The 22,609-nt window shown below is 34.9% G+C and overlaps 1 protein-coding gene across 1 annotated transcript in view; it reads right to left on the bottom strand.

The window, feature by feature from the left end:
• Window positions 1-4,123: 4,123 nt before the first annotated feature.
• Window positions 4,124-22,609, bottom strand: part of CNTNAP4 (contactin associated protein family member 4) — a 285,271-nt gene continuing 266,785 nt past the window's right edge. The window contains exons 18-24 of the mRNA XM_081943209.1: window positions 19,952-20,191; window positions 18,536-18,760; window positions 17,090-17,223; window positions 15,480-15,567; window positions 8,510-8,731; window positions 7,446-7,517; window positions 4,124-4,448 (exon numbers count right to left, since the gene is read on the bottom strand). Of these exons, the coding sequence (XP_081799335.1) occupies window positions 4,255-4,448; window positions 7,446-7,517; window positions 8,510-8,731; window positions 15,480-15,567; window positions 17,090-17,223; window positions 18,536-18,760; window positions 19,952-20,191 (1,175 nt within the window). The 3' untranslated portion in view covers window positions 4,124-4,254. The remainder of the gene's footprint in view (window positions 4,449-7,445; window positions 7,518-8,509; window positions 8,732-15,479; window positions 15,568-17,089; window positions 17,224-18,535; window positions 18,761-19,951; window positions 20,192-22,609) is intronic.

Here is a 22,609-nt window from a genome sequence, read left to right as displayed (position 1 = left end):
AGTAATGTATATATTACCTTCACTTTGCCACTTGTTTTAGCTTCTTAAATATAATATTTCAGGATAATATTTGGGAATAAGTAAAGGTAAAGGTTCTCCTCCCACATATGTGCTTGTCCATCCTGACTCTAGAGGGTGGTGTTCATCTCCATTTCAAAGCCGAAGAGCCAGCACTGTCTGAAGACGTCTCCATGGTCATGTGGCTGGCATGACTAAACACCGAAGGCATACAGAATCCTGTTACCTTCCCACCAAAGTTTGTCCCTATTTTTTCTACTTACATTTTTAAGTGCTTTCAAACTGCTAGGTTGTCAAAAGCTGGTACAAGTAACAGGAGCTCACTCTGTTACGGGGTGCTAGGGATTTGAACCACCGAACTGCTAACCTTTCTGATCGACAAGTTCAGTGTCATAGTGACTGGGCATCCAAATGTCCCTCCTGGGAATAAGTAACATAGTATGTGTATGTATGTGTGTGTGTGTGATGTATGTATGTATGTATGTATGTATGTATGTATGTATGTATGTATGTATATAAAACCTATTCCCAAGTAAGCATTTAAAAAACAATACTTAGGAACAAGAAATATACAAATAAAGTTAATAAAGGAGGGGAAAAACACATTTTCAGAATATGTTCATATCCTTTTAATAATATGAAAATGATACGAACATATTATTACCTTCTCTCCTATTATTACAAAATGATTTATATTTTGTGGGTAAAGTTGAAATTCATAGCAGCTGCTAAGAAATGAGGGCAAGTTCTGTTTGAGCAGAGAAAATCTTAAGTAGCTGCTTCTAACAAGAAGGAGGTATAAGCTGAGTAAGTTCAAAAAGTGGCAAGGATGAAAATGGAGCAGAAAATCACAATGAAATGAGACCAAGCGGATAAACAACAAGCCGTGGTTGTCTGAACAATGTACAGATTTAAGGTATGTCCAACCTTGGCCACTTTAAGAGCTGTGGACTTCAAATTCGAGAATTCCCCATTTAGCCCTGCTGTCTGGGGAATTCTAGGAGTTGAAGTCCATATGTTTTAAAGTGGCCAAGATTGGACACCTCTGAAATAAGGTCATTCATGGTGATGGGGGAGCGGGGAGAATCAAAGTGGCAGCTGAAACAGGAATTACTGCTTGTTTACATGAATTGTCCCTGCAATGCACATTTTAAAAATTGAATGATTGTAGTTGCCCTATTGACTTTTTTTGAAAGCCCCTAAAAATTCCCCTGGAAACAAAGAGGTGGGTAAGCTGACTAGTTGATAGGACTTTAGAGCCAAGGAAGCTGTGGAAGGAAGCTCAGTATCTTATATATTTATGCCAACTAACTGCACAAATCTTACATAATTATTGGCATACATTAATTCCAAAATTAGATAATGACATATAAGTAAAAGTCTAAGAAAAAAAAATACAATCTCTAAGATTTTTTTCAGCATTTCTGCATCCAAAAGTCCCATTTGATTAAAAATGGTATTATTTATATATTACCTAGATTAGGACAATGCACTTTAAATAATAATGATGACAAAATACCACACAATAGCTTGGACATTATTAAGCCTCTTGGGAAACTACTTACTGTGACTTAGCAGTTCTTATGTACTGTATACAGTATGTATTGAAGCCCAAAAAAATCTATTAACATAATCTCTTATAATCCTCAGATCTGACAGAGGGAGACAATTATATAGGCCTTTACTACCCAATGCCTGTCGACTATGACAGCCCCACAGGCTGAATATAAGGATCTTGAAGTTAGGACTCTAGCAATTATATTCAGGCCAATATTTAGAATATACAGGTGGTATCTATTTCAGCAGCACCTGCCACAAAGAACGTATTACAATATGATTTTTGTTGAATTGCTGGGCTAACCATGCAACAGCTAGGGACAGAGCAGGCTACATTCACACCAATTGAGCCCCTGTTGGCTCTGAGCACTTAGAGTTTCCGATGTGCATTCTTAGTCTCAGCAACTTGTACCATGAATTGCAGTACAAGTAGCCCTTGATTTATGCCCACAATTGAGTCCAAAATGTCCATTGCTAAACAAGATTGTTAAATGAGTTTGAATTTTGATCACATGACCATGGAGATGCTGTCATGTGAAAAACAGTCATAAGTCACTTTTTTCAGCACCATTGAAACTTCAAAAGGTCACTGAATAAATGGTTGCCAATTGAGAACGGCCTGTATGATGATTTGCTCTGCTTCTTCCAGAACTACATCAAACTCTATTTCCTATCATTAGTAAGAGCTAACAATCTTTTTGAATGTTCAGTCCCTATTTTTGGAGTGAGCTTGCAGATATTTAGCTGTAAAATATTGAGAATTGTGTTATAACACTGATCAAGAGCTAACATTTTTCCCTTGTCTATATGAGTTTGGTATTCAAGCTTATAGTTCAACACAATGGGACACTGCCATTGATCTCTTTTCAAATGCTGAAATCAGAATATAGAAATATGGGGGGCCTCGATCCTCAAAGAGGACCATTTCTTTTTAAGGAAGTAAAGAACGTAATTCCAATTGACTTATGTGTACAGTATGTGGGTAATTACAATATCAAAAATTATTCAGAAATGGTGTTGACCATACACAATCATAATTTCTTCTATAAATGAAACTATATTTCCGTTTTGAGGCCGCTTTATGTTCTACTGCTTTATGAGCCAAATTAACTTCAGTGGGTAGTTCAAGAGTGGCAGCATAACCAACAGATGACTTTTAGGAATACAGATCAGTGGTGGGTTTCCATTTTTTTTACTACTGGTTTGCTCATGTGCGCATGCATGCTCATGCACATGATGCTTCTGTGCATGTGCAGAAGCTTCCTGCCACAGCTACTACCAGTTCACCCGATCGGGGCCAAACCGGCAAAAACCCACCTCTGATATGGAGAATCTTTATTTAACAACCATAATTTGGCATGGAATTTTGATCCTAAGTCATTGTGGTCATTAAGGTCATTTTTACAATAGTCATTAAGCAGGTCACCATGGTTGTTAAGTAAACTATCTCTTGAATGGGTGCTTTCTGCTGAAAACCAACAAAAAACACTGAAAACTGACAAAAAAAAAAACAATTTTCCTATGAATGTTGGATGCCGCAACTGCTAGTAAGTGTGAGCTGGTTTCTGAGTGCCTGAAATGCAATCATGTAACCACAGGGTATGTTCAGGCATTATAACTGAGGATGAGATGTACATAACTTGTTTTATCTGTCTTATCTGTCAGTCATTAAGCAACTGATTGCTAAGCGAGGACTGCCTGTAGATAAGCCATCCTTATGTAAGTCTAAAGCTTCTGAATCATTTTGTATGCCGCCTTTCATATATATGAGTGCTTTGGAGTTTTTGTGTATCTCTGGGAGTGTTTATGTGTTTGTGTGTATGCACCTCCCATCTCAAGATTACATAAAATGGTAATCTGCTATACATTCAAGCTGTAGTAACATGTCAAGAAGACCAAAATATATCCATTCATAATTTGTGGAGAGTTTAAGGTTTGGATTCCTTTGGTGACCACCCTGTTATTCGTTTTGACTACTGTGTATTACCACCAGATTTTCATTCACACTTTGTTTTTCATACAAACAAGCTTTTAAAGTAATACTGAGTTCTTTATCACCAGATTGTGATAATAGACTTGCTGGGTGACGCAGGAGAGAACTGTTGATGAAGATGATGTAGTATAGAGTGTGTTGTTGCTTAAAAAAAGGAAAGAAGCACAAACTCTTCAATTTGGAAGTCTGCACTCTTAAGCCAGTTAATTCTTAAGCATGCATACCTCTGGTTTGCAAAACAGCCCAATGCTATCAAAGAAAATACTGTAGAATATTTAAATAAAATTGCTTTAAAAATAGATCTCTTGGAAGGATGGACTAAAAGGAAGAAAACAAATGACTTTTTTTTTCTCCATTCAAAACTCATGATACGTATCAAGTTTAACTTTCAGTTTAGAAAGTCACAGCAGAAAGGCTGAAAACTACCAACAATGGGTTTGGTTACAATATCTAATTCACTCTTACATAAAATGCATCTATGTTATAATAGCTAAGGAATGCATGTTATTTAAAGAGGCTTGCCATAGCAAACACCAAGACTGAACATATGCCATTTAATAGATTTCCAATGTATTTTGTGTGTTCTTCAAATACAACAGTTTCTTTCTTTTTTTCCAGTTGAGAACTTGGTTAGCAAATAAGTCAGACTGTCTTTTATTCTGATTAAACTAGATCAGAAAAGCAAATCAGAAGAAATACTCCTTTTGATTTTCATTTATTGTATTTTGCATGTTGATCTCATTTTTCAGGACAGTCTCTGCACTATCCTCATTTTCTGATCCCTTCACCTCCTTCTTTTTATATACATTTTTCTTTTTATAAATCCGTACAGCAATGGCCACAATGCAAAGTGGAATGAATATCACTACAGCGATCACACCTGGGAAGAGAAAAGAAAACAACAAAGCATATTTTGTAGCACATCAAAAGACATAGCATAATTATAATGATTCTTGTAGCCCTTTACACTAGAGAATATATTGCTATCTTCATGTAAGAATGTACTAGAATAGATTGCAAGACAAATGATGATATTGGCACTGATGATGTTATCTGGTTTGGTAATGCATTGTTTGCAAGAAAAAAACCAGCTCAGAGAGGACCAAGACTGCTGAAGTACAAATATTATCTTCTATTCATAAGAGCAAAAGGTCCCATAGCAAAACACAAACATCATTTTAAGGCCACATTTATGTAGATATGTAATTTTTTAAAGCTTCTTTTAGGCAGTTATATAAAGAAATCTGTTATAGATTTCCTTTATTGTAAAATACATCAAAATAAAATCCATTGCCATCTACTTGTCTCCAACAGAAAGAATTCATTAAAGCTATGTATTTAGGAACATTGACTAAATATCAGCATTAATCAGGGACGTTTCCAAACAATATTTATATGAATAAGTTATGATGCAACTACAAACCATTTAAATAAGAGATTTGTGGGGGAAGCTATGCAGGAACTTATTATAATATAGATATTAGAAGAAAATATGTACAACCATATGATAAGAACCCATCCAGATTTTCTGTAAATTTTATTTACTGAATTTACTAGAAAACCTCTTCCCCATTGGTTCATTATTTAACACATATTTTCTTACATAAATAGAGAAACAGAACAATAAAGGGAGAGCAGCAGCAACTTCTGACTACCAGCTTTCCCATTGAGTTTCATTTTGTGAAGTTGGCAGGGAGCATCAGAAATTTCCTCCCTCCCTTTCCTCCCCCTTCCCTTCCCATCCCTTCCCATCCCTTCCCTTCACTCCTCTCCTTTTTCCAATAAGTACATAAATGGTTGTTTCTGAATAAGAGGGGGAGCAAAGGATTGCAAGATTGACTTGGAAATTGTCACAGAATGTTTAAAATAAAGATCTCATGACCATAGAAGCAGCACAGCAGCAGCCAGTAGCATTGAAATAGCCACAACTTCCCCAATTTTAATTTTTTTGGAAGTCAGGGGTCTTGGATTTTTCACACATTCAGTAGGTTAGCCCATTCAAAGGACTTAGTTTTAAAAATTGTTTCCCTTTGATGCAGTGTTTCACCCAGTTAAAAGTCATGATAATGAGAGTTTTGGTAAGATATGGATTTATTAAATTTATACAGGTGCCAATCTCATTACTGTGACATAATTAAAATGTTATGAATTAATATTTTATAGTGCCCATTTGCAACTTATGCTTTTGTATTACATAACATACTCATTGCCTAAAATTGATTATGTTTCTTTGTTCTTGCTATTATTAAATTATAGATGGACAAACTTTCATTATTTCAGAATCTACTGATTGTATGTGTGTGTTGGAGGCAACGGCATAATGAGAATGAACAAGTTATCAATTAATATTAAAATCATCAATACATGGACATAGAAGTGAGTACAGCTGGAGTACAATTACAATTGTTTATTTTTTAATTGAACATGAGTATAGTTGTACCCCAGCTTATACTAGAAGGGAAAACAGGACAGGTGGTAGCTTTATGAGCATTGGTGATAAAAGCTCTCTGGGCACAGTGGAAACATCATTTAGCATAAACAGATCTCACTAAGGCTTAATTACATCTTATTGTAGTTACAAGAAAAAAAATCTTTTCACTAGCACAATAATGTCATTCTAGAAATGTATTGTATGAATTATATAACCCACTAACCTTACCACAATAGCATCTGGCACTGAGTTAATGTTGCAAAGAAGAATCACCAACATAACCCAGTAATACTCCATGAGTTATTATCTTCACTCTAAAGAGACTTGGTGATCTAATTTTGCCTTTTTTCCACTAGGGCATATTTCCTGAAGTATGTTGACTTCGCCTACTAATAGGGTACTTACTCGCTAAAAATGCTACCAATAGATGACATGAATAATTTATTCACAAATCACATACAGTCCATCTCTAGTCTTCAGGTGACATCCTTCTAAAATTGAATCCTTTTGGAATGGAAAGTTCTGGTGCATTATGAACTTACTGTTTTGTTCTCTTTCTAATTGGGAATTGAAGACTGCAATCTTGTATAAATAAAGCTTTTTGAACTTATATTTTGAGTATTTGCCTTACGAAAACCTTACAGAGTTAGGGATGTATTAAACTCCAAATAATTCAATCTTAGGTTGTACCTAAAGGGCAACTGAAGGGAAAGCTGCCAAAGCATACCATCTTAAGTGTTTTAGCCAAATATAAAGAAAGAAGAATATGAATCTTAAAGTGTTGCTACATAAAATATTCTAAGTCTTCCAATTCTGTATTGAAACGCCATCAGTATGGTTTTACATGAAAAATCAGTACATACAGTAAATAAAATGATACAATTTCAAACAATTTGAAAGATAGCAAAATCACTATCTGGCATTGCTGCTGCATAAAAATAAAATTATATTGCAAAGTCCCAACTCCCATAGAGGTCTTTGGAATTGTTTGAGTATGTATCTACTGTATATACATTTAGTAGACAGATTTTGGGGCTTGATTGTAACAGACACATTCTCAGTAAGTCAATGTTTCCAACAAGAACTCAAACCACCATTGCAAATATAGGATTACTAGAAGGATTATTTTAAAAATAAACAAACTTGTACTTAAATGGTTGAAGAAAATGAAACACTTATAAAGCATTTGTTTTTAAATCAATACTGTGAAAGATTGAGATATTTTTAGGAAAAATTGGATCTATATTTCCACTGCAGCTTGAACAAATGCCTGAAGATATATAACCACTTGTAACCCAATCTAATTCTATCAGTTTCTAAAACATGTATACAATGTTAAACAAGTTAACAATGTAGAAACTTATTCAGTTATTTGGGTGCTCAGCTTCAGCACTTAGATTTAAATATTTAATATGGTACATACAATGCAATTACAGTTCCTCTTACCCCCAATAATTGCAGAATCACTCCTTATTACATTAGCTAATGGTTCTCCTTCATCCCTTGGTCCTGAATGATCTGTGCCAGAAACAAAAAGAAAAGACAGAGACAAACAGAGAACAGGAATCTCAATATATCTGCATTTAAACCCACAGATCCAACAGAGGCTACTATCTATTAATGTAGGTGTTACATATAACATAGAATTATAAAATAGGAACACACACATTAAAAGATTACTATAAAGCTATTAACAAGGAATGAATGATTGGCTTGGACATGGTGCATATGAAAATCATACATTCATATGTATACAAGAAAGGGGTGAAATGCTCTGTAGTCTGCTACTGGTTTTCTTCGAGCTCATACACATCGGATTAAGAAGCCTTTTCTGAGTCTACAAAAGTAAGTAGAACAGCGAGAGGGAGGAAATAGCTGTGCCACGCTATTTAGATAAATCACATGGCACAGCTGATTGTTGCATATTGTCGAATATAAATCATGTGGCACAGCTGATTGTCGCACAGTTGGTCATCAGAAATTTTTAAAAAACTTTTTAAAGCATTTTTTTTTACTACCGGTTCAGGAGAACCGGTAGTAAAAAATGCTTTAAAAAAAGTTTTAAAAAAGTTCTGATAATCAGCTGTGTGACAATCGGCTGTGCCGCGCGATTTCTAGCAAATATAGATTGTGTCACACAGCTGATTGTTGTACAGCTGATCATCAGAACTACCAGTTTACCCAAACCAGTAGTAAAAAAAATGCTTTAAAAAGTTTTTTAAAAGTTCTGACAATCAGCTGTGAGACAATCAGCTGTGCCGCACAATTTCTAGCAGTTTTTTTTACTACCGGTTCGGGCAAACCAGTAGCATTTTTTACTATTGGTTCGGGCAAACTGGCCTGAACCAGTAGCATTTCACCCTTGATACAAGATAGGAAATGACAAAAATTGAGGAAAGCCTACCATATATGCACTGTTGGCATATGAAAAAAAAATGACTGGATTTCTGAAACATGGTCAAGTATTCTTTTTCAGAGAATAAAATGAATGAAAGCCTTATGCTTGGTACCTGCAAATGAATGGGTTGTTTCACTTGATGTTGTATCAGCTCCTGTTAATGTCCCACAGTTGGATTCCATGAAATGTCCTTTCACAATGACTGGAGCTGAGCTGGGATAGTGGACAGCAGCCTTCAAAGGAGCAACGTGATTAAATTGCACTGAAGAGAGGCATCCAATAAACCCCTGAGAGTTTGCCTTTAGAGTATCTGGGTCTACATCACTAGTCTCTGCTAATAAAAAGAAACGGAACACAATTAATCATTGTGAAACACACAGAGCAAAGGGATAGACGAATAATTGAATAATTAACCTTTATCCCTCAACGTTTCTGCGTGCAGTTACAGCAGAGGCAAATTTACCTATTTTATTTTTGTCCGCTTTAAGAAAGGCACAAGAAATACATTCCACATTAAAAATAAGTTGGTTTGCTAGAAAAGATACCGTGTTTCCCCGAAAATAAGACAGGGTCTTATTTTCTTTTGAGCCCCAAAATAAGCACTTGGCCTTATTTTCGGGGAGGTCTTATTATTTTTGAGGTGCAGGAGGCAGCAAACATGGTCACCTCATGGCTGCAGCAGTGTTGCAATATTTTTGGGGTGGGCTCATTTTCAGGGGAGGGCTTATTTTAGCGCATGCGCTCAAAAGCCCAATTGGGCTTATTATCCGGGAGGTCTTATTTTCGGGGGAAACAGGGTATCAAGTTACATCGCAAGTTCCTAAGCATAAATAAGAAATTCTGTTCATGTGATGAAATAAATTTTCCTCCCTCCCAAATGCATTTATAGGAATCAGTAGTTGCTACACATTTGTACACACAGCTGTGGAAAGCCTTTCAATATTCAAGTCAAAATGCTTTTAAATTTTACAAATTGCAAATACCTTTTTTTAGTGTTGTGAACATTCTATTTTAATTCTTTTTCTTCAATAACATGCATTTCTTCTGCACAAACAGAATAGTTTGACTAAAGGTTTACTTGCATAAGAATTATTTTCATATTACCTTATTCTCAGTTTGAATAGTGAAGAAGTCATATGAATAAAGCTATTCTAATACGTTCTGACTTGGATAACATTCACTGCGGAAAATATAATCGTGCTAAACGCACATTTTCTTGCATGCTAATGCCAAACATTGTCTCATAAAAAAATCAAATCTGTTGAATGTTCTGTAATCTATTACAAGTCCATTTTTTTTGCAAATATTGTAAGTTTATTTTAAACAAAGCCTTTTGATGATGGTAATCACTGCTATTGTTTTGGTATACACTTGTATGCTAATTTTTTTTTCTATCTATAGCATAATGTATGCCATTTTAACATGCCAAGTGAGGATTACATTAAATTGTGGCAGCATGTCAGATAACATCTTTAGTAGAGCATTCTTTGCATGATTAAATCAAATCTTTGTATAATAATGGGAAGCTGAAGAAAAACATTCCAAATGGGTGAATGAAGCAAGGAACTTTATACCAGATAGCAGTTCCGAGAATTTAGTCCACAACACATCTGGAGAATACCAGTTTGATGAACACTAATTTCAATACTATTTCAATATTGATGGAATCAATATTGTTTAATAATTAGGTTTGGGATTAGAGTTGGGAAAATCCAGATTTTTTTAGCCATAGAACATGAAATAATTTATTTATTTATTTATTTTTTAATTGTTTCTCCATCAGTCCATGTCACTTGATAGAATTATTGTTGTGAGAATAAAATTGGCAGTGCAAGTATGATCTTAGCCAGTGATATTCCAGACATTTTTATAATCACCTCTATTTTCACAGATATTTATCTACTTAGATATGTTCTTTCATGACTTAGCAGATACTGAGAACTGATCTTTTCAGAACTATAGAAAAGGTTGAATGAAGAGCTTGGGGTACAAAGCAAAAACAATTAGCTTTCTCTGATCGGATACCATCCTCATATGTTGAAGGTGACTGACAATAGCAGGAAGGCTTCTCTAACTCTAGAGCCTGCCCATATATGTTGCAAAAGTTTGTTCAATATGCCTTTCTGTAGAAACCTGAGCATGATCTTACCATCCTAGATATCTTTCAACTATGCAACTAATGTATAAAATTAATGGCACACGGGCTGGTATTGCCATTGAAGATTGCAGTTCTAAATATAATGGCTTCATTTTATGGGATGGATTATAGTTACTACATTTTACTAATTTGTAAGAAGCTTTATTCTTTTCATCCCAGCCTCATCCTTGAAATGAGAGAATTGATTGAAACAAATAATTATTGCATGTGCATACATGTCTAGGCATACACGTGCAAATCTATAAAATTAGACATCAAAACGAAATCTTTCTAGAATGAACTTCTAATGAAATGGAATCCATGTGAATTATTTTAAAGTACCTTTTTTTAGCTTTATCAGTTCTAAAGGCTATTTAAGCATGCTGATTTAAATATTTATGTATAAAAAAAACTAAAAAAGAAAATTATTTTTGTTTTCATTTTAATCCAAACATTTAATAAATATGATGCACAATCACTTTCCCTCCCTTCCCCCCTCCCTCCCTCCCCCTCCTCCCCTCTGTGTGTGTGTGTGTTTAAATGGATGAAATGAAATGTGGAAAGAACAGCAAATTAAGACTAAAATCTATAGGAATCCTATAACTTTGACTTGATCTTTTGATAGTTTATTTGTACTTAGGGTATTTAGAAAATGAAGACATACTCATTCTACTTAATGACCTTAATAGGAAACAGTCATTTCTTTATCAGAAGTTATATTCATAATACACTACAGAATGTTCAATAGAACAACTTATTATAAAAAAAGGTCAGATTGCTGGCTGGTAGATTCATAAATTTGATTTTAGATATTTCTATAAAGTGTGCATTTTACATTGACTCATTTTGTTTGCATGACCTTTTTACACTGCTGCTGACATAACAAGCACATTTGTAGTAGTTGATATATAGTAGCATTCTATTCATTTTCAATACCCACCAAAATGTTACTTATCTGTAAATTAATGTACTTAACAAGATACGGTGTACTTAATGTAATATTTCTTTTGCTTTAACTTTGAGTTTCACATAGCAAATTCTTAACTCAAATATTATATTTTTATTTTAAATATCATTATTTCTTTTATCAACTATACTACTAGGAATATAAAATGTGCTGCTCCTATATAATTGCAATCAAGTTAAATTATACCAAGCATTTGGATTTAATAGAAGTAAATTGTACAAGTTCCCACAGTGGCTAATGGGTCAGTAAGATCTGCTAATTAGAACAGAAGGTTCTCTAAGAATGCTTAGAGGGAAAGAGGCAAGACACTTGTTGCTGAATTAATTAGGGCCACAGCTATTAATTTTCATGCTTAACAGTGACTGACTCAATCTGAATGTGAACTCTTTCTAAAGTAGAATCAGCCATATGTTTTGCTAGCCCAAATTAATTGAAGTCAATGCCCTATAGCAGAAAGCAATATGCTTACTTTCCTGCCCCTTCTAGTCACATTCCTTCTGGTGTTAAAAGAAGTCTACTCTATCCATAGTCCTTCCAAACATTAGATTTATAAAGAAGTGGAAGGTCTATGTTTAGTTCTTCAATTACCAAAGATTCTTATGTCCTAAAAGGAATTCCTTTGCATCAGATTAATGCCTGCAGTAATTGCTTCAAGATCACATGTTAAGCACTTGGCTACTCCTCCTCTCCTCACCAGTTTTATTATAATGGGTGTTATAACAATCTGAATACCCTAAATGTACATATTTGCAAAGGGGAAGACATTATGAGTACAGTAGTACTTGGGTACTTGTCCTTAATTGATTCCAAGAGGTGTGATGAGTACTAAAAAAGGATGAGTAGCAAACAAACCATGTGACATACTACATGACCCTTTGTTTTGGCTAGGAAGGACTTTCTATCTCTCCCTTTTCCTATATCAGTGACATTCAGAGCATGGCCAATTTCATGTCTGCCCTCTGCAGCTTTCCCCTACTTCCTTTTGTAACATGTTAAGTAACCAAGACAATATTTTTGAATCAAAATGCATTGAGTACCATATTTGATGAGTTTTCAAGCAGCAAGGTACTAAGCTACCACTCTATGGTATTGGATTCACTATTACATATTTTGAGTAACATTACCAGGAAACGTCTGATAGGTTTGCACATTAAATCCACATGATACCTCAACAATGCTGAAACCTCTCCTTACTAATTGAACATGTGTTTCATGCCCTGGAATGAATAGAACTAATTTCCTGAGAAGGAGATGAATGAAAGATGTCATCCTCAAAACTTGCTTCAGTTCATGATGCATTAATCTCTACCCACAATGTTTTCTGACTTCTAAAGCAAAAGTAGTGATGCGATGTATTTCACTGAATGAAAATATTTCCTTTTCAATTGATTACTATGTGCTGTAGTCAGGATAACCCCTTGATCTAGTTGGTTGTTGCTACCCTTCAATGATCATGACTGCTTGGCCATTTCTCCAAGGAATGGACCTACAAAAGGACTATTTTTTATTCCTTTGTTTTCATTACAGAATAAGCTTACCACTGGACTAGTGAAAGGCTGATGGAAGGAGATATTTTTTCACCTTCATTGTTGAAATGTTTGACCTGACCTTTCCTTTCCTTTCCATTCCATTCTATTCCATTCCAGTGATCACTTAACAGTGCCATACTGTTTCTTTTCTGATCTGGCTGTTGTGATTTGATTCCTTCATCATTTAAAGCAGGGATCCCCAACTCCTGGTCCATGGACCAGTGCTAATCTGCAGCCCATTGGGAACTGGGTCACACAAATGATGGGTGCGTGTTCAAAACCATTCCCTCCCCCCAAGTTGCCACCACTGCTGCCAGTCCGTAGAGACAGGAAGGTTGGGGACCGTTGATTTAAAGGATCCTCCAGCAGAATCCAGATTCCCATCAATCTACTTATTAAAATTCCCCCTAGGTTCTTGAGATACTAATAAAAATGAACTTTGAATTATTTATGTATAACTTTATATAATGTTCAGCATTAAACATTACACAGATAGAAAACACAGTATTGGCCATATAGACAATCTATATTATTATATTGGTGAAGATACAACCATATATAACCATTGAATAAAACACTAACATCAATATGGGCTCTCACATTTCTTTACTGAAAAGCTGGTGAAAGAACCATTTTTAAAGGCTAAATAACAACAGGATCATGGGTATGTGGATTTTGGATGGGAGCACTATTCCGAAGGATAAGATGGCCACTAAGAAATCACACCATGTTTCTCAAACATGCTTCAAGTCAGGGGGTCAAACCTTTGCAACTTTAAAAAGGCTGAATTCCACAAGTCAAGGTTGGACCCTCTCCTTTAGGTACTCATAAGAAAGCATAATGTTCCCACTTTACTATGCACCATTTACACTCATTCACATTTTTAGTTGCACGGCCTCACTTTGCACTACCTGATCAAAAATTCTACTCACACTTCCTTGAAAGCGATACTATTTAAAACAATGGACATATTGAAATAAAAATGAAAGTTTGAGACAATAAAAACTCCGAAAGCAAGTAAGCAGATGGGATCAGAAAGGTACACACATAACTAAACTTACTGAATACAGATGCCTTTTTTCGCTATGAAAGAATGACAGACAAGGCAAGTGTTTTGTTTCCTTGTTTAATTGCATGTTCAGTCTTTGAAAATTTAAAAAAATAAAAATAAAAAATCAAGCACATTGATCTTCTTTAAATGGAAAAGCAGCCCCCAGAAATTGCCTGCATTAATTTTTCTGCTTCAGGAAGAGGTTTTATTCAGAACTGCAGAATCAGCTTTCAGAGGAATAAATAAAGAGACAGGGATGGAGAAATTACTTCTTGCCTGCACATACTGCACTAACCAACCAACTGAACTTTAGATCAAAGCCAATATTTCATCTACTTTTTGAAAAAAAAGAAAAACAAGAGATTTGATATCAAGGAGAGAAGGAAAAAAAGTTTTAAAATCTGTCTTTTTATGTCTTCATTCCAAAACAACAGAACGAAAACAATAAAATTATCCAATCCTGAGTATTTACATAACATTAATTTTATTGTTTGATTTTACAAGTCAGCTGAGACTTTATCTGTTGTCCATGTTTGATGTGTTCTACTGAAATACATTAAGCTTTAAAATGCAGATTAAGAAGTTAACAGGTATTATTATTATTAGATTTACTTTTATCGTTTTTTTTAATATTTGATGAACTCAAAGCAGCGAACATAACTAATACTCTTGTAGGTGTGATTAGATATGTTTCATGCCGCAAGTAAATGTACAAGATCAGGTTTATTTTCTTCTTAACTGTTTGCCTTCTTCTGCAGTCTCATATTGTCTTCCTGACATCAAACAAAGATGATTGATGGTTTGGACTGAATAGAATGCCACACACCTGGGTGCCATAACTGTGATTTCATCATGTATCTTTCAGTATCCCATATCTCTTGATCACTCTCTATGGGTAAATCCCATTAGAAACAGAACATTGTTTAGAGCATTGTTTCTCAACTTTACTGACTGTGGAATTCTGGGAGTTGAAGTCCACACACCTTAAGTTACCAAGGTTGAAAAAGATTGCACTAGAGCATATTGTTCAAAAGGAAATAATTTTTGCAGTTGGAGCAACCCATTCATTGTCTTTCTCTATAATTTTAATGCGATTTAGCTTTTTTCTTTGCTGGATTGTACTAAAAATGCCATGTTTCATTATGTCTGATTGCAAAATGGAAAAGATAAGTATGAAATTATTTTTAATGGAATCCACTTGCTCATCTTGCTAGAAGCACTTACCAGTGATTATATATGCACTTTGACAAGAATGAAGCTTCCACCTTGATTGTCACTCTCTGCCTAATCAAATGTGAAAAAGAAATGTTTCTCAACAAGATTAAGGTTATTATTTTATATCTATCTCTATCTCTATATACATATCAGATGACATTTTATCTTTTGCGCTATACTTACCAAGTATCTTTCCCAGGAAGAGGGACTTGATTGCGTTGAACTGAATATCTGAAGACAGAAAGAATTTCATCCTTTCATGCTGGTTAACCTTCAGTATGGTCCCACATACAATTATGGGAGGGAAAAGAGAAATAGAAAAAGGAAAGAAAAGCTTGTTACTGATGTCAGAACATTTAAGGGAAGAAAGCCATAATATTGTGTCATTCATGAAAATGAAGGCGATAGTTTCTTACACAATGTTGCATTCATCTTCCTAACACCTTTTTAAATTAATCCACTTTGATAGCTTCTTTTTATACATTGTTAAGTTCAGTATAATTGACAGTTTCCCTTCTAAATATAAAGTTCTTACTTATCTGAGAATGAACATACATACATACATACATGCATGCATACATGTATATATGCATGCATACATATATACACAACTACCCTGTTTCTCCGAAAATAAGACCTCCACAGATAATAAACCCAAACAGGCTTTTGAGCTAATGTGCTAAAATAAGCCCTCCCCAAAAATATTGCAACACAGCAGCAACCATGATGTGACCATATCTTCTGCACCTCAAAAATAATAAGACCTGCCTGAAAATAAGGCCAAGTGCTTATTTTTTTTTGGGGGGGGGGTGTCAAAAGAAAATAAGACCCTGTCTTATTTTCAGAGAAACACAGTAGTCCCTACAGTTTCATTGACATGATTTTTCAGAGATAGTTTGCTGTTGCCTCTTTCTTAGATTTAGAGAAAGTGACTGGTCAAAGGCCACCCAGCTGGCTTTGTACCTAAGGCTAGAAATTTCTAAAACTAGAAATTACCATCTCCTGGTTTCTAACCTGATGTCTTAACCACTATACCACTAGGACTATATTTATCAGTTTAGTTATTTTTATTTAATTGTTATATTGCTCTTCAAAACAAATCACAAAATGATTTACATATGAAAATAGAATAAAGCACAAATGCTAATAAGGAATGCAATTAAGCATTAAAAATAATCAAATCAAACAAATTATAAGATAAAAATTATATCTATCTATCTATCTATCTATCTATCTATCATCTATCTATCATCTATCTATCATCTATCTATCAATCAATCTATCTATCTTTCTATCTATCATCTATCTATCATATATATATTGCAATTGTAGCTGAATTATAGAAGACATACAATGATACTGCTGTGAAAGCTGTAAGTTCTGATTTCCAAGTATTGCTCCTTGGCAAATAAATACAGCTTCTAAAAATCTTAAAAATCAAGTTGGTATTTGCCAAAGAGACAGGTATCAAAAGTATTTGCGCCACAAACCCTCAGAGTTTAATCCAAGATACAGCTGCATTTTGAATAATGGGGGGAAATGGTAAGTGGAGATGAAAAGATTCCACATTGCATCCACCCATTAAATTACATATTTGCAAATGCTTTGTAAGAGTTAACATAACATATTATTTGCAAATAAATCGAGAGTATACTATAGGTATCTCTTAGCCAGAATTCTGCAATTCAAGCAACAGCACATGCTACATGAATTTATTAAATCAATACATTTAATTATCTTTTATGTTTTCCCCCTTTAGTTACATACTGGTCCTTCGTTCTTTCTGGCATTACCTCCACAAATAGTTTTTCTTCCTCTCTTTTAATCTTTACATGATGAAGTTGCCCATCAGCCATACTTTTTAAATTGATGCTAAAGATATCGGGATCTCGATGGCTATCTAGCTTATATCTGATTTGTAAACTTCCTAAGGGAATAGAGAATACATTAGTTTCATGATGAAATACACACACACACACACACACACACACAGACACACACATATGAACACACATGAAAAAAATTTTTCCTGAAAATAATAGTTTGAATATCGGCTAGATAATAAAACTGAACTGGAAAAGTAGACATGAAAAATATGTAATATTTAATACGCAAAATAATAATAGGAGACAACATCATTTATTTCATCAAAGGAAATAAAGAGTGAATGATAGCTGAAAAAATTACTATTTTATCAGGCAGCCAGTTCAGTTTAAAAGTGCTTAGCTGACAAAATTTCTGTTAATTGTATTCTGTTCATGTAATAATTTAAGAATTGATGCCAATACTCTAACATTCATTGAACATTCATTGAACATGCAGTAATTTGCAGTACTGGAAATTACATGTTTTAATGTTATAACATTTCATACGTTGCACATTCATTTTTCAATGTTTTTGATAAATGGCCACAGCAATTCTTCAAAGTACAGAAAATAAAAAGAGCAGTTACATGCAATAACAACACTTTGGTACTACCGTATTTTTTTGAGTGTAAGACACATCTTTTTTCCTCAAAAAAGAGGCTGAAAATCTGGGTACGTCTTATACACTGAATACAGCATTTTTTTGCCTCCTGAAACCCTGCCCCCTTCACCAAAATGGCCAGGCAGATGCTCCTGGGGGCTGGAGAGGGCAGAAATGAGCAAAGAAACAGGCTGTTTTTGCTCAATTTTGCCCCCTGAACCCCCAGGAGCACTCTATAAGCTTCCTAAAGATTGTCCATGCCTTTTTTTTGACAAAATGTGTGCCCGTTTTTGTGAAAAACAGCCTCTTTTTTGCTCATTCCCCTCCCCCAGGAGCACTCTACAAGCCTCCTAAGGGCTATTTACGCCCTTTTATTGGAAAAAAAACGAGCCATTTTTGGGAGGTTTGCAGAATGCAAAAACTTTTTTTAAATTCCCTCTTCAGAACCTTGGTGCATCTTATACTCTGAAAAATACGGGAGTTCTTTTATTATTTCATTGTACTTTGTAAACAAAATCAGTAGCTAACGGTATTGGCATTCTTAAAGGAACCGATGATCTCTATTAAAACTAACCTATCTTTTATCATATTTGATCTTACTATATATTAGGGCGATTTATATATTTCCTACCATCAAATATAAAGTTTTAATGGGGGAATATTATAATCAGGGAAGAGGAGTAAAATATGTCCTGGAGAAGATAACATGTTAAACAAGTAATTTCCAAAATAAAACTAATGACAGCTTTGGTATATCTATTAAGAGTACAAACCATTTTTGGCAAGAATAACTGAAAGATACTCCTTGTAGAATGAGTTTACATAAAGAAGCAAACTTGGAATCCGTGTTGTTCGAAAGTTCATTGTGATGGCTTCTCTGGTTAGCGTCATATCAGGATGAAAAGAAGCAGCATGTGAACTGGAGTTCTTGGCAACATTGTAGGATTCTTGAAAATTATATGTTACTGATGAACCATGTCCAAAATATGCAGATATCTCTGAAACAACAGGCATTTTTGTTTTGTTTTTTAATATGAACCTGAAATAAAGTAGGCCATTTATTGTAACAATGTTCCCAAAAGAATGTTTCCCAAAAGAAAGAAATAATATCATAAGCATTACTATTTAAGCATTAAGAAATAAGAACGTAAAGCACACATACCATTTAAGAACATTAACAATAATTGTCAGCATGCTTTGGAGCAAGAACTTAAGGAAAGTAAGTTTCCTGATTATGAATAGACCTGAACTGCTTTCCTTTTGTACTTATGGTTTTTTTTTCTTCATTTTCTATCATTCCAAAGTAATTGGTTTATTTTAGTTTAAATTCTTTCATAATAGTGGGGTCCTTCATGCTCTCTGAACTTGGTGGTTTTCTTGCATATATTTCCTTACCAAACTAGGTAACACCATCAGTGCTACTAGGGAGTGGGGTTTGCTCATTTCCTATACTAATGGCTTTCTCTGACAGTATTGGTGAAAGTGGCCTTGGTGGTTCCTTGGGCTACTGCTTGAGCAGGGGGTTAGACTAGATGACCTCCAAGGTCACTTCCAACTCTGTTATTCCATTCTGTTCTGTCTCAGTTGGTAGTTCTTTGATTGAGGTATTGTTTGCCTCTTGATTGGTGGTGTAATGTTAGGACAAAAGTGGGGAACATAGCGTTTGTATTCTTTATCTACTCCCAGTATTCTTTAAGCAATTATATATTACTTAACAAAAACATAAACTATATATTAATTTGGCAGCATTTCAGAAAGCAGGGCAGTTTTGGACCTACATAAGTCTATGAAGATTCTCAGTCATCCAGGTCATAGTTGTCCCAAAGATGCTTTTTCAAAAGGCAACTGGATTTACTGGTTTTTCTTTGAAGACGTTTTGCTTCTCATCCAAGAAACTTCTTCAGCTCAGACTGGATGGTAGGGAATCACCTTCCAGTCTTCAAAGAAAACCCAGAAAATCCAGTTGCCTCTTGAAAAAGCACCTTTGGGACATTGGTAAAAACCACTAGTAGAGCCTGTCAATGACGGGAAAATTGTTGTCAACATCTGGAATTCCAAATATAATGTCAGAGAGACAGAACTGTATAATCCCAAGTGAATTTTTTTAAAGTATCTTTTAAAAAATGTAACACATAAACAATGTTTTCCTTTGCTATTGTATATAAAATAAATTTACAATTTATGCTTGCCTTTCTTACAGAATGGCCCTGTGTATGCAGAAAAAGTGCAATCACAAGAGAATCCATTATATTTCTCTTTGCATTTTCCTCCATTGTGACATAAGTTACCATAGCTGCTACAATGTCCAGGACAACCTGGCTTTACACCAGGGGTTACTTTGGCTCTTTCTTCCAAATCAAGAGCTCTGCCATTTAATTGTAAAAAACGAATGCATCCCAAAAATCCTTTCTGTCTTGATGCTGTCCCACCTGCAATAAGTATAAATATATGTAAAGTTTAAGAACCACAATATCTTTTCATGTAAAAACATCTGGAAATCTTCATAACTCACAAAATACGTACAAAAGTTGACCCTTTTTGTCTTACAAACAATTACAACATGTTATTTATGACAAGGAAGATTCTTATATAGCAGCAGGCAGAAAGATAAAACAAATATTTACATTATACCAGGATAACGGAAAATATAGCAACAAAACACAACAACATTTTATCTATGGCTGTTCTGTATTTTTGACATTAGTCTTTATATGTGAACATTTTGATAAAAACATAAATGATCACACACCTGAATTGAGAAAAGCATTATTATTATTTAAGATTTAATCTTCAATTCAATTCATGGTCTGTGATTGGTAAAAACTTAACTGTCCAAGTCCTAACCAAGGACCTAAGGTAACTTCTGAGTATAAAGGCAGTTCTGAGTAAGGTGTTGTGTTTTTGTTTTGTTTTTTTGCAAAGTCAGAATATTCAAGTCTAATAGGCTCAAAATTTCCATGTATCTTGGCAGCCCTTTGGGTATTGCTCCACTAGTAATAGCACTTAGACTCGTATACTGCTTCACAGTGCTTTACATCCCTCTCTAAATGGTTTTCAGAGTCAGCATCAATGATAGGATTCAATATTTTTTTTTACTACCAGCTCTGTGGACATGGCTTAGTGGGTGTGGCATGGCTTGATGGGCATGGCAGGGGAAGGATACTGTAAAATCTCCATTCTCTCCCCACTCCAGGGGAAGGTTACTGCAAAATCGCCATTTCCTCCCAATCAGCTGGGACTCGGGAGGCAGAGAATAGACAGGCGTGGGGCCAGTCAGAGGTGGTATTTACCGGTTCTCCGGTTCTACTCAAAATTTCTCCTACCGGTTCTCCAGAACTGGTCAGAATCTGCTGAATACCACCTCTGGTCAGCATATTGCCCCCGACCTTGGAAGGATGGAAGCTGCCTCAACCTTGAGCCAGTGAGGACCAAACCCCTAGAAAGCAGCAGAAATTAACTTCCAATACTGCATTCTAACCACTGTACCACTGCCATCGCAGTTCTGGGCATTGCTCCAAGGGTCCCTATTACTATTAGTACAACCCTTGATTTCTTCCTCCACAATACTCAACTTCAATTTGCAAATCATGATATTTCATTATTTTTTCTAGCTATTTCTCTTTAATTTGTGCATCACCCGATATTGCAATATAAATTATTGTTATTGTTATTATTATAGTATTGCATGTTTACAATAGCCAGGAGACCACAATGCTATTGCAGAATAGTAATTTTGCTTGCCAAACGTACTGTACCATAGGACACACTTGCATACTTCCTCCCTCAGGAGTGCTAGCTGACTTTGCATCAGAGAGAAAGACAAGTGGCTCTTCCTGCACCCAAGGCCTCCTCCCTTCCCGGAGCTGCCCCACAAACAGGCAGGGCAACTGGGAACCAGAGCCATCAGGAATCTGACTTCTTTCAAAAACACCAGCTCATTTCCCTACCAAAGTGGTACCTATCTATCTACTTGCATAGAACATTCTTTCGAACTGTGAAGTGCATAGAAGCTGAGGTGGCTAACAGGAGCTCACCTACTACACAGTGCTAGGATTTGAACTGCTGGAGCTGATTAAGCCATTGAGCCACTTTTTCTCAACAAAACATTAAGAAACTGGCATAAAAGGAAACAAATAATATTTCTCAAAATAAAAGAATGCAATGGGCTTTATTTAATGGTATCTATGTTCATTCAATGCAAGCTTGAGTCTTACTATTCTTTCCTGACCCTCCTGTATTTTCCAGAAATCAGTTTCACAAAATTCCACCAGTCCCTTGGGACATTCTCAATATGTAAGTAATACAGATCAGTGACATATTCAGTATTTTATGGAAAGTATCAAAAAAGAAAATAAACATTTTTATTCCAATGTAAAAAACAACAACCCACCACTGAAATAATTAAGCATGTATAAAAGTAAAATGGAATTGAAAATGCAAACAATCAATATTGTTTACCTAAGAATTGGCAATACAAAATAGATAAGAAAGGAGTGAAAAAAATGATACTACAACATTACTAATGACAGCAAAAAGGAATAACTGTATTTAAAGTTTTGACCAAATTTTATCAGGAAAATTACCTTGACATGACCTTCATTTTTTAGATTTTTAACCTGCCTTTATTCTTTTTATAAATAATTCAAGGTGACAAACATATTTAACACTCCTTCCTCCTCCAATTTTCCCCACAACAACAACCCTATCAGGTGAGTTAAACTAAGAGAGAATGAGTAGCCCAAGGTCAGCCAGACAGCTTTCCAATCTTACTTTTTATAAACATGGTAAACGGTGCAGTGAAAAAAAAACCCTAGGAAATATATTTTGACTATGTAGAGATTTGCACA

Source organism: Natrix helvetica (assembly GCF_964273705.1).
Source record: "Natrix helvetica genome assembly, chromosome: 2".
Lineage (NCBI taxonomy): Eukaryota > Metazoa > Chordata > Lepidosauria > Squamata > Natricidae > Natrix > Natrix helvetica.
The sequence above is the reverse complement of the archived record's forward strand: the minus strand, read 5'-3'. Positions and strand labels throughout refer to the sequence as shown.